Source organism: Ahaetulla prasina, chromosome 6 (assembly GCF_028640845.1).
Source record: "Ahaetulla prasina isolate Xishuangbanna chromosome 6, ASM2864084v1, whole genome shotgun sequence".
NCBI classification, from domain to species: Eukaryota; Metazoa; Chordata; class Lepidosauria; order Squamata; family Colubridae; genus Ahaetulla; species Ahaetulla prasina.
Window position 1 is genome coordinate 113,900,015 of NC_080544.1, and position 13,723 is coordinate 113,913,737.

The 13,723-nt window shown below is 44.1% G+C and overlaps 1 protein-coding gene across 1 annotated transcript; it reads left to right on the forward strand.

Annotated features, from left to right (window-relative positions):
• Positions 1 to 4,415: 4,415 nt before the first annotated feature.
• On the forward strand, positions 4,416 to 12,238 carry OSTN (osteocrin). The gene is made up of 4 exons (XM_058189172.1): positions 4,416 to 4,511; positions 6,545 to 6,640; positions 8,234 to 8,445; positions 12,154 to 12,238. Exons 1-4 carry the CDS (start codon positions 4,416 to 4,418, stop codon positions 12,236 to 12,238), a joined length of 489 nt encoding a protein of 162 aa, XP_058045155.1.
• Positions 12,239 to 13,723: the final 1,485 nt, after the last annotated feature.

Below are 13,723 nucleotides of genomic sequence, written 5' to 3' on the forward strand. Positions count from 1 at the left end.
CCTTTCCTGTGGCCTCTGCTTCTGCACTGCTTCGGTTGTGGTCTAGATCGCGTTGTCTTTTATAGCACAGGTCCCATTGTGTTTATTTGGATTCGCCTCGGGGGCTTAAATTTAGCTCCACGGAACAGCAGGGCAGACCGAGGGCATTGCAGCCATTTATTTTTACATCTCCCATTTCTGTATCTTGATAATAAGGAGGCGGCTCCTTCCTCAGCCACCAGCTGCAGCTTCTGACCGTGGTGAGTCCAGTGTTAAACCCTCCCTCCCTCCCTCCCTTCCCTTTTTCTTCCCTCCCTCTTCTTCCTTCCTTCCTTTCCTCCCTTTCTTCCTCCCTTTCCTTCCTCCCTCCCTCCCTCCTTTCCTTTCCCTTTTTCCTCCTTCTCTCCCTCCTCCCTCCCTCCCTTCCCTCTTCCTCCCTTATTTCCCTCCCTCCTTCTTTCCTCCCTCCCTTTCTTCTCGCCCTATCTTATTTCTTTCTTTCTTTCTTTCTTTCTTTCCTTCCTTCCTTCCTTCCTTCCTTCCTTCCTTCCTTCCCTCTTTCTTTCTTTCTTTTTCTTCTTCCTTTCTCCCTTCTTTGCAGGATTTTTTCACCCTCTTTGCTGTTCTTCTCTGCACTTGTCTCTGATTCTCAGGATCCGTTTTGCATTCTGTTAACCAACCCTAGTGGCCTGACGGAGGCAGCCTCCTGCACAGCCGTCTCTCCAGGTGATCTCCGCATCCTCCTCCTGTTAATGCAGCCCAAGGTCGCATTGGCTCTTTTGGCTGCTGCAGCTCAGAGCTGGCTCCTGCTTCCCCCGTGGCCTTCCAAGACACCGGCTCCTTCTCCAAGGTTGAGCCAGGTGTTCCTGAGCCTCTGGTTTGCCTTTCCTTACGGCAAGACGTGGGCAGCAAGCGCCTTCTTTAGGAGCCTGGATTATTTTATAACAGGATAACAGAGCTGGAAGGGACCTTGGAGGTCTTCTAGTCCAACCCTAGATGATTCTGGACAAATGGCTGTCCAATCTCTTCTTAAAAACCTCCATTGTAGGAGCACCTGCAACTTCTGAAGTTTTCACAGCTTAACTGTTCTCACAGTCAGAACATTGATCCTTAGTTCCAGGTTGGGTCTCTAATGATCTTCCACCCATTACTTCTTGTTGAGAATAGAATACAGACTACAGAATAAAAGAGTTGGAAGGGGCCTTGAAGGTCTTCTAGTACAGTCCCTTGCTCAAGCAGAAGTTATCTAATCTCTTCTTAAAAACCTCCCGCAACTTCTGGAGCCAAGTTGTTTCACTGATTAATTAAAAGATTAACAGAGTTGGAAGGGACCTTGTAGGTCATCTAGTCCAACCCCCACCCAAGCAGTAGCCCCTACACCACTTCTGACCAATGGTAGACCAGTCTCTTCTTGAAAGCTTCCAGTGATGAAGCTCCCACAACTTCTGAAGGCAACTTCTGTTCTATTTGTTCTCACTATCAGGAAATTTCTTCTTAGTTCTAAGTTGCTTCTCTCCTTGATTAGTTTCCACCCATCGCTTCTTGTCCTGCCTTCAGCAGCTTTGGAGAATAGCCTGACCCTGTCTTCTTTGTGTTAGCTCCCCCAAATATTGGAAGACGCTATCATGTCACCCCCAATCGTCCTTTTCATTAAACTAGACCAGGGGTCTCCAACCTTGGTCCCTTTAAGACTTGTGGACTTCAACTCCCAGCTTTGCTGGCTGAGGGACTCTGGGAGTTGAAGTCTACAAGTCTTAAAGGGACCAAGGTAGGAGACCCCTAAACTAGACGTACCCGGTTCCTGCAACTATTCTTTTATATTTTAACTTCCAGTCCTCTAATTATCTTTGTTGCTCTTCTCTGAGCTCTTCCTGAGCTGAGCTGAGCTGAGCTGCCTTCTGTTCCAAAACAGCAGTAATGACAAATTCTACGTGTGGCTGAGCTCAGCAGCCTTTGGGACTTTCTGAGAAAATAAAAAAAAAAGAGTGCATTAATTCTAAAAAGGATCCAAGAATAAAAACCGAGCAAACTTTCAGTCTGGCAGCATTTTCGTTGTCAGTGAAGGGAGATTTGTACAGCTTTGCGGAGCCTGTGTTTGTAAAAGCTTTTCAGAAACCTTTGGGCACAAAGCCTGCCCTTCACAATCTTGTCTACCTGCTGCAGACACAGATCAGGATTTTTAGCCCATGCTTTTATTTCCTTGCTCCAAAGAAGGAAGCAGAAAGAATTCGTTCCAACTCGGCCTCCTCGCTCGTTTGCCCAGCTTATTGTGCACGTGGGAACAAGAGGCGGAATCTTGCAAAGAGTGGGGCAGCCCCACTCCCTCCTGATCCTGCTTTTAAATCACATCAGGTGGGGAGGGGGATTAGGCCTCCTCCTAATTCTTATGCAGAAACATTTGTGCAGTTGAGAGAGAGAGTGGTGGGCGAAGCTGTCAGTCTGTCTTTCCCCAAAGAGCAGAGCAATCCTTCCGCTCAACCCCAGGAGCCAGGAGAGCCAGCTGGAACCAAAGTCCCTAAAAGGCATTTTAAAAACTTCTGCCCAATGGAAAGATTTATGGGGATGCTGTCCTTTGTTTAATTTTGCTATTTTAAATATCCCTCAGTGCTCCCTGAGCTTGGTGGTTTTCTTGCAGACATTTCATGACCCAACTAGGTAACATCATCAGTGCTAGAAGGGAGAGGGAGTTGCAGAGAAGAGGAGGAGAACTGTGAGGTCCTTGGTGCTCTCTGAGTTTGGGGGGTCTCTTGTAGACATTTCATGACCCAGCTAGGTAACACAATCAGTACCGGGATAATGTTCCCTAGTTGGGTCATGAAATATCTGCAAAAAACATCCAAGCTCAGAGAGCACAAAGGAACCTGCAGTCCTCCTCCTCCTCAAATCAAATCAAATCAAATCAAATCAAATCAAATCAAATCAAATCAAATCAACCTTTATTGTCAATGCACAACATGGGTACAATGAAATTGAATGAGCCTCCCTTGGTGCAGCTCCACCCGCCAAAACACAGAATACATCTCAATAAATCAGTAAGTAAAAAGAAATCCCTAAACCCAATAAGTAATAAACTAACACGCACGTATATATATATATATATATAAATTGGCAGAGCTGGTTGTGACAGATTCGCCCAAAGCAGTAGCGGAAATCACAGGTGGGCCCGTCCCCCCCCCATTCCCCCCATGCCATCCTATTTAAGCGTGTTTTTGTGCGCCTGCGAGCAAAGCACATGAACGGAAGGCTGGGCGCATGTGTGGAAAGCAGGCACGTGTGTGCATGAAGCGAGTGTACGTACATGTGGTGAACCAGTAGTAAGAAAATCTGAAAGCCACCACTGTATTATATACTATTATATTACACCAGTGTGTTACATGTTACTCTGGCCCCGCGAGTCTATCACATTAGCCTGATTGTGGTGTTGTGTTGCATTTAAAAGTCTGACAGCCCCTGGATAAAACTTGTTTTTCAGCCTATTTGTTCAGCTGGCTACACTTCTGTATCTCTTGCCCGATGGTAGGTAGGAGAATAAAGAAATGCTGTCCAGAGTGTGAAATCATCCCTGAGGATTTTCCTCCCTCTGCTGAGACAGCCGGACCTGGCCATTTCATCCCCCTCCCCGCAAACCCCTCTCCCTTCTAGCACTGATGATGTTGCCTAGCTGGGTTATGAAATGTCTACAAGAAAACCATCCAAGCTCAGAGAGCAGGTAGGACTCCACAATTCAGTTGTGACCCACCTCACAGGGTTGTTGTGGAAAAAATAAAAAAAAATTATATATGTTTGTCACCTGGAGCTATTTATAAAATAATAAAGACAAGATAAAAATCTGAAATAAAAAAATCATAAACTTTATTCTGTCTCTCTAAAATCCCATATCGGAGCTACTTAGGAAGGTGTTGTTAGTTTTCCATTTTGGCACTTTTGAAGCAACAAGCACATCGGAAGGTAGTTGCCTTCTGCACCAAATTGTTCTTCTTCTAACGTTGTGATGCTAACCACAACCAAACACAATGAGGAGCAAAACTGTGTCTCTTCCAGTACATGAAAATCAGGGGTGGGTTCTACTCACCTTTACTACTGGTTCGCAACGGGGCCGCTTCTGTGCATGCGCAGATCGTCATTTATGATGTCCGGACGGGGGGGTGACACCTCCCACCGATTTTATTACTGGTTCTATAGAACCGGACAGAACCGGGATCTACCCAGCACCGGTGAAAATGCTTCATATTGTGCTTGGTAAGACATCTTCCAATTTTGGCAGGCAAAAAATGTCTAAACTGGACTTGTGCACCAAGGTTTTGAAATGAGTGTCTTATTTCCTGTTCTTTCTGGATTTTTGTGTGAATTTTTACACAATTTCTTGGACCAGAAAGAATTCTCCATTTAACAATCAATCAAATTGTTAAATGAGGAGAATCAAATGAGGGGCTACAATGCAGCAGCCAGAGAGCACCAGTGCCATCTGGTGGTACATTGGAGCACAGCAGCTAGTTCCTGCTGTTTTGACCAGGACCTTATCTGGCCCAGAAGTGGGTAGATTTAGAATTTAGAATAACAGATTAACAGAGTTGGAATGGACCTTGTAGGTCATCTAGTCCAACCCCCCACCTTAGCGGGAGACCCTACACCATTTCTGACAAATGGCAGTCCACTCTCTTCTTGAAAGCTTCCGGTGATGAAGCTCCCACAACTTCTGAAGGCAACTTCTGTTCCATCGGTTGATTGTCCTCACTGTCAGGAAATTCCTCCTTAATTCCAGGTTGAATCTCTCCTTGTTCAGTTTCCATCCATTATTCCTTGTCTGGCCTTCAGGTGCCTTGGAAAATAGCTTGACCCTCCTCTCTGTGGCAGTCCCTCAAATATTGGAAGATGCTATCCTGTCTCCCCTGGTCCTTCTCTTCACTAGACCAGCCATGCCCAGTTCCTGCAACCATTCAGCGTAGGTTTTAGCCTCCAGTCCCCTCATCATCCTGGTGGTTCTTCTCTGCACTCTTTCTAGAGTCTCAACATCTTTTTAATAGTGTGATGACCAAAACTGGATGCAGTATTCTAGGTGTGGTCTTACTAGGGTTTTATAGAATGGTATTAGTACCTCCCTTGATCTTAATTGTATTCCTCTGTTAATGCAATTTAGGATTGCATTGGCTTTTTTGGCTGCCATCACACACTGTTGGCTCATATTTAATTGGTTGTCCACTAAGACTCCAAGATAAGGTGAGCAACTTTTTTACAATGAGAAGGAGGACACAAATAAATTGAAGAAAAAATATCGTAAATAAAAGAAACATTTTATTTATTGCAACAATAATACAGAATACACTATGATAAATGCATAATAAAAACATTTGTAACAACATTTTATATTGTAATTATGCTTACATGCCTATTAATTATTATTTAAATGAGTACTTTTCCATTGAATGAATATTTTTTGCCAATGTATCATCTTCTAACAATATATTGAAAATATCTGAACAAGAAATATCCTTCATATTGAGTATTACGGCAAGTGCTGCAGCTGGAGTATCAACATTCAATCTCGATTTCTCACCTTTCCAAAAATCATTAGCAATTGAATAAATAAAATTAATTATTAAAACTGAAACAATAACATAAGCGAATACACTTGTAAATAAAATTATACATATCTGGAAATTATTAAATAGATAATGAATTAATAAAACGTGAATTATTGTGCTCACCTGTGTATGGTTGAATATTCACTGAGAAAGAAGTGAGTCTAATGCGTGCACGTGTGCCATGCCGAGTTTCGGTAAAAAGTAAATAAAGCCACTTGCACGCGGCACACTCATGCATGTGCAAAACAATTCTCCTTTGGGGAACGCATGCGTCTCATAATCGTGTCTCGACACACTGTACCGAGCCTTGACGAATCGTCATGTCAAATACAAATACGTCACATCGCACAAAACGGATTGGATTGGCATTGATCGAATATGGAGATTTACAAATTAGTCTTTAAATATCGAAAAGGAGGACAGAACTTGCAAAAGAAGGACTGTCCTCCCTAAAGGAGGACGATTGGTCACCTTACTCCAAGATCCCTCTCACAGTTCCTGCTATTAAGACGGGTTTCACCAAGTCCATATGTGTCCTTTTGGTTTTTCTTGCTTAAGCGTAAGATTTGACTTTTTCTATGCTGAATTTCATTTTGTGAGATAAGTGTTCAAGTCTGTCAAGATCCATCTAAGTTTACTGTTATTTTAAATATACACTAATCGGCATATTTTAAAATGAAATTTTGTTGCATACTAATATATCTTTTTTTAAAAATATATATTTTTTATTTTTTATTGTGAAAGTTAAAATGCAAATTCCACAAAAAAGGGAGGGTGGAAATCAGATTTTTACCAAAAAACTTTAACAAAGCTTCAAAAAACATTTATTAAAAAAAACGAAAGAAGATTCTACTTCACCTTTCTGACTTTTTTCTCTTTTAGTGCATGCTAAAATACCTTGTGCCCTCCGGGAAAAGCTCAGGCGGGCTTCCCCTAGCAACATCTTCCTGCAAATTTAAGAAAGGAGCTGTTTTCTTTTGCAGATGCAGCCCTGCCAGCAGACAGCGGGATACCTCATCCTGACCCTTCTGCTCCTCTGGCAGCCCAGGAGGGCCTTCCAGGCACAAGCCATGCAAGAGGTAAAGTGGGGCGTGGGTGGGGGCTGAGACCACCTTCTGCCGGTGCTTGGCCAAAATCACTGGGTGGTGACATTCTCTCTCCTGTGGCTTTCGCCTGGGGGTGATCTCATGTGGTGAGAATTCCTTTCTCGCCAAACTTTCCAGAGTTTCCAGAGTGTTCACGTGTAATTGGGAAAGACCTCGGGAGATGGAGGAAGGGAAGGTAGCAAGGGAACAGACAGATTAGAGGCAGCTGAGTCCTCAGCTGCATAACAGATGGAGAAAAGAGTCTTAGAAGGGACCTTCCTTCGTTTCTCAGGCTGCAAACAGACGGTGGGAAATTTGTACTTTCAGACAGCTTTAAAGAACAGTCAGGTAAGAAATAGCTCAGCCCACAGTTGCATAATGCGTGGGGGGGGGGGGGAAAGAGGCTCAGAAGAAAGCTATAAAAAGTACAAGTCTCAGGCTATAAAAAAGACAGTGGGAGACTTGTACTTTCAGATTTGCAAGATTTTATTAATGGATCTTGAAAACAGTCAGATAAGAGTTAGAATAAGATCATCTTTATTGTCATTTGATGACAAATGTACCTTGATGAACGTATCTTTTCTTTTATGTACACTGAGAGCATCTGCACCAAGACAAATTCCTTGTGTGTCCAATCACACTTGGCCAATAAAATTCTATTCTATTCTATTCTATTCTATTTTTACTGTGGATACACTGGCACATATTAAAAATGAAATTCCTGGTGTACACATACATACATACGTAACATACATATAGACGTGCTATATACATACATATGTGTATACCTACACCCATACGTATAAATACATGTAAATGTTAATCACTGTTCATCTTGAATATATGATGGAAAGAAGAAGTTTGAAAAGGTTGATACTGTATGGAACAGATAAGGGACAGCGTAGCCCACAGCTGCATAATGGATGGAGAAAACAGGCTCAGAAGGGACCCTCCCTAGTTTCTCAGGGTGTAAAACAGATGGTGGGAGAATTGTACTTTCAGACTTTCAGGATTCTATTAATGTTGGTTTAAGGAAGAGGCAGGTAAGAGGCAAGGAATATAAACCCATCTTCCACCATTCAGTCAGAGCTAAAGAATGGCCCACAGCTGCATTATGCATGGAAAGGGAGGCTCAGAAGGGACCCTCCCTAGTTTCTCAGGGTGTAAAAGAGATGGTGGGATAATTGTACTTTCAGGTGTCCAAGATTCTGTTAATGCAGCTTTGCAATAAAGTGGAATTAGCTCACCTGGTCAAGTTTCCTGTCTGGTCTACCTAATAAGATGGACATCATGCTAGCCTCAGTCAGGGTCAACATCATTTAGTGAAGGTGGCAGGAAGCAAAAAACACTCACAGGAGTTTTAAATAATAAACTCTGCTGGCTGGGGAATTCTGGGAGCTGAAGTCCACAAGTCTCAAAGTGGCCAGGTTTGGAGACTTCTGGACACACCCAGTTCCCACAACCATTTATTGTATGTTTTCCAGGAGACGTCTGCCAGATCTTCAGGCTGGAGATTTGGGGGAGACCTTGAGACCTTCTGCCTATATAGCCACTGTCCCTCACTCTCCATCTTCTTTTATGTCACAGCAGCCCCTTGATCCCGCGCTCGGCCCCGGCCCACGACAGCTTCTTCCTTCCAGGGAAGAGAAGTCCACGACTGACCTGGTGGCCAAAATGTTACTCCTGAACGAACTGGTGTCCTTGGAAAATGACGTCTTTGAGACCAAGAAGAAGAGAAGCTTCACAGGGTTTGGTTCACCCCTCGACAGGCTTTCCAAGGGCCTGAAGACCAAGCAGAGGTGGGTGACTCCTCCTCCTCCTCCTTCATCATACTTGCTGCTCTTGAGGTGATCCCAGATGTTCTCCATTCAGTCGTGTTCGATTCTTGGTGATCCTCTGGGCGAGGGGGTCTCCCCACCTCTTCCAGTCTTGCTCTGCTTCTTTGAGTTATTCAGTGCTCTGGCTGAGGTCAGCTTTGATGGTTTCCAGCCACCACTGTTCTTTAGCGGCCTGGTTTCCTTTGACCGCTGATTCTTCACACAGTTGCTTTCTCCAATGAATTCTCCTGCATCACGTGATCAAAATAAGGGAGATGCAGTTTCCTGATATTGCTTTCTTTCAATCAGATTGGAGCTGGAAGGGACCTTGGAGGCCTTCTAGTCCAGCCCTCTGCTCAAGCAGGAGACCCTTGGCCATTTTAATGCAATCTCTTCTTAGAAACCTCCAGTGAGTTCTAGGCTGATTCTTGTGACGTGTCTGGTTTGAGGGGGTGACTCCTAGGAAAATTAAGTTGGTGAATTGGGGCATTGGCTGGAAGACCACCCAAGGACATCAAAATGGGTTAAGATCCTGCTTTGCAGCTTCACGTATGTCCTGGATCCCTCACATCCTGGACATAAACTGTTTCAACTCCTACCCTCAAAACGACGCTATAGAGCACTGCACACCAGAACAACTAGACACAAGAACAGTTTTTTCCTGAAGGCCATCACTCTGCTAAACAAATAATTCCCTCAACACTGTCAGACTATTTACTAAATCTGCACTACTATTAATCTTCTCATCGTTCCCATCACCAATCTCTTTCCACTTATGACTGTATGACTGTAACTTGGTTGCTGGCAATCCTTGTGATTTATATTGATATTGATTGTTCCTGATTGCTTATTTGTACCCTATGCTTATCATTAAGTGTTGTATCATTAAATGTTAAATTTGTACCCTATGACTATCATTAAGTGTTGTAAGTGTTGTTGTACCTTGATGAAGGTATCTTTTCTTTTATGTACACTGAGAGCATCTGCACCAAGACAAATTCCTTGTGTGTCCAATCCCACTTGGCCAATAAAAATTCTATTCTATTCTATTCTATTCTATTCTATTCTATTCTATTCTATTCTATTCCACGTACACATGTCTGTGAGTTACCAAAGTTCCAAACAGCAATGAAAACAGTGACTTATGACCATTTTTCACACTTACAACTATTCCAGCATCCCCAAGCTCATGTGATCAAAATTGTTTCCTGATTGCTTATTTGTATCCGAGGACTACCATTAAGTGTTGTACCTTATGATTCTTGATGAAGGTATCTTTTCTTTTATGTACACTGAGAGCATCTGCACCGAAGACAAATTCCTTCTGTGTCCAATCCCACTTGGCCAATAAAAAATTCTATTCTGCTCTGCACTGCTCTGCATTGAATGAACTGGATGGAAACTCATCAAGGAGAGAAGCAACCTGGAACTAAGCAGAAATTTCCTGGAAGTGAGGTCAGTTAACGAGTGGAACAGAAGTTGCCTTCAGATGCTGTGGGAGCTCCATCACTGGAGATTTTTAAGAAGAGATTGGTCAACGATCTGTCTGGAATGGTCTAGGGTCTCCTGCTTGAACAGGGGGCTGGACTAGAAGACCTCCAAGGTCCCTTCCAACTCTGTGATTCTGCTATTCTGTTATTCTGAGGGGCTGCCCCAAAGAAGAGGGGGTCAAGCTATTCTCCAAAGCACCTGAAGGCAGGACAAGAAGCAACAGATGGAAACTCATCAGGGAGAGAAGCAATCTGAAATTGGGGAGAAATTTCCTGCCCATTAGGACAATTAATCAGTGGAATAGCTTGTCTCCAGAAATTGTGGCTGCTTCATCACTGGAGGGTTTTAAGAAGAGGTTGGACAGTCACTTGTCTGAAATACTCTAGGGTTTCCTGCTCGAGCAGGGGGTTAGACTAGAAGACCTCCAAGGTCCCTTCCAACCCTGTAATTGTACAATGCTATGAGATCCAACTTGGAAATATGGAGAATCTTCCTGACAATTAGAACAATTAACCAGTGGAACAGCTTCCCTCCAGAAGTTGTGTTTGCTCCATCACTGGAGGTTTTCAAGAAGAGATTGGACAGTCACTTTGTTTGAGATGGTCCAGGGTCTCCTGCTTGAGCAGGGGGTTGGACTAGAGGACCTCCCTGGTCCCTTCCAGCTCTGTCTTTCTCTTACTCTGAATTCTATTTGGGAGCCAATTGAACTGAGGACCTGCAAGAATTATTTTTTTAGACATCGGCATGAAAGCGATTGAGAAACGGCAAAGAGTGCAATTTGAGGAAAGGTTATATAAATGCTGGTGTCACAGGGGGAAGGGAATGATGACCGCAAATGGTTTTCAAAATGTTGGGAGAATGGTATTCTTGGTGTGACCAGGAAAACAAATGGCCCGAGTGCAAAAAGAGCTGTGGAGAAAAGCGAAAACGCCCGCGTGACAAAGCGGCTGTGCAATCGGCCAAGTGGGGCTGCGGAGGCTGCAGCTGCGCCCCACAATCGGAAGACTGGGGGGGGGGGCATTGTTGTGCGGTTCAAAGAGACGGGAGGCTAGAATGAACACAGAAATGAAAAGGGGTCCTTTCATTTGGGAAAGAATTTTAATTGAAAAATTCTGAAAGGATACTAAAAAGTGAACGAACCTGGGAAGGTGATGGGGAAATCTTTATGCCGATCTGCAAGCTTTGCTCTTCAGCAGCTTTCTCAGAAATAAATGAATTTCAGAAATGTGGTTTTGTTCGTGGACGTTTTGCAAAAAAAAAAAAAGGGGGGGGGATAGCACCAAAAAAAAAACAAAAAAACAAAAACGGAGCTGGATGATGGAGCGTTTTGTGCAAAGCTGGAGCCGAAGGTCGATTTCCGAAGAAGTTAAGATCGGTGCCTGATGGAAGTGAAACATTGGAGAATAAATGAAATTCTTCAAAGAAGGTTCAGGGCGGAAACGAGAATCGAAATATGATGGATGATGTTCCTCTGTTTGTTGAAGGCATCAATGGAGGGATGGAGGGATGTGTGCTGTGAGGGAAGAATCCTGATGAACTTAGAGGTGTGGTGGGTGGGGACATGAAAATAGGGGTGCTTTTGTACCCAAGACTGGGAGGAGGAGGAGGAGGAGGAGGAGGAGGAGGAGGAGGAGGACTGTGGGCTCCTTGGTACTCTCTGAACATGATTGTTTTCTTGCAGACATCTCATGACCCAACTAGGGAACATCATTAGGAATAGAATTAACTTCTCCATCAGCAAACCCCTCTCCCTTCTAGCACTGATGATGTTACATAGCTGGTTCATGAAATGCAAGAAAACAACCCAGCTCGGAGAGCATCAAGGACCCCACAGTCCTCCTCCTCCTCCTCCTCCCATCTACATACCTTCTCCCTTCTAGCACTGATGATGTTCCCTAGTTGGGTTATGAAACATCTGCAAGAAATCAACCCAGCTCAGACAGCACGCAGGACCCTACAGTCTTTCTCCTCCTCCTCCTCCTCCCCCCGCAAACCCCCCTCCCTTCTAGCTGACGATGTTCCCTAGCTGGGTCATGAAATGCCTGCAAGAAAACCTCCAGGCTCAGAGAGCGCCAAAGACCCCACAGTTCAGCCCTGAGCTAAAGAGATGCTCTTCCATGGGTTGGCAGGAAGGCTGATGGGGTGGGGTCTACCCGCCAGGCCTGGAAGGAGCTGCCTTGATGCCTCTCTTTCTTGCAGGAAAGTCGTGCCGCTGCCAAAGAAACGGTTTGGGCTTCCTCTGGACCGGATCGGCGTGAATCGCCTGAGCAGCTCCAGAGCTTAGGAGAAGTGGGTAAGATCAAGCCACCCAAAGCTGATTCCAGGAGCACCCCGTCTCCCGCCCCCCCACCTTCTCCGTCTCTTGCCAGGGGCTGGGGAGGGGGCGGAGGGGGGCAGGGAGGGACCTGTTTTCCTCCTCCGTCTTCCATTGGTGGGAAATTCTTGGACACTCCTTGTGGACCTTCTCCCTCTTCTAGGGTCACCTCCGGGGTTTAAAACGCCTCTTGGGGGGAATTGCAAGTGGGAGGAATCTGGGTGCTACCTGGGTCAAGTTTCGAAGGGACCCAAAAAGCTGAATTGGTATCTTGGGCTAAATGGAAGTTGCTTTACTTTATTTTAATTATTATTTATATTTATTATTATACACAAAATGACCGTATACACAGCAAACGAGATAACTATGCTGGATTTCGTATCACAGATCGCTAGTCGAACTCTTCCCAAGCATTTAGGACTGCGTGATGTATCAGCGAATTATGCGAGCAAATCCCAGTAAGGTGGCCGTCTGCAGCTGACCGATGGTGATCTTGTCAGCGCCAATTGCTTTTAAGTGCTTGCCCAGGTCTTTAGGCACAGCTCCCAGTGTGCCCAGTACCACTGGAACCACCTGCACTGGTTTATGCCAGAGTCTCTGCAGTTCGATTCTCAAATCTTGATATCTGGTGACTTTTTCAAGTTGTTTCTCATCGATTCTGCTGTCACCAGATATAGCAATGTTGATGATCCACACTTTTTTCTTTTCCACAATCGTGATATCTGGGGTATTGTGTTCCAAAACTTTATCATTATTATCATTTATTATCATTATTTATCATTTATTATTATTATCATACTATACTATTTTATTTTACATTACGATTTTATGTACTTTACTTTATTTTACTTACTTCATTTTCACTTCACTTCACTTTTTTATTTTATTTTATTTAATTTAATTTATTATTTTATTTTATAAATATTTTATTTATTTATTTCTATTTTAATTTGTACCCCACCTTTATTATTTTTGCAAATAACTCAAGGTGGCAAACATACTAATATTTCTTCCTCCTATTTTCCGCACAACAACCCTGTGAGGTGGGTTAGGCAGAGAGACTGGCCCAAAAGCCATCCAGCTGTCTTTCCTGACTAAGGCAGGACAAGAACTCGTCTCCTGCTGATTAGCCCAAAGTCACTCAGGCGGCTTTCGTGCCTAAGGCGGGACTAGAACTCACCTGGTGATTGGCCCAAAAGCTTTTATGCCTAAGGCAGGACTCGAACTCACAGTTTCCTGATTTCTAGCTTAGTGCCTTAGACCAAACTGGCTCTTCAACATTAACCGAGATTTGCTTGGTGTGGCTAACACAGCCCCGATTGCATAACTCGGTTTAACCTAGTTAAGGATATTAGCCAGCATCAGGAGCTGCTTCATCTGGGAGATGCAAACCAGAGGATTCCTCCCCAATCCTGCAAACTGAAAGCCTTGGATTCGATTCCTTCCATCTGCAGA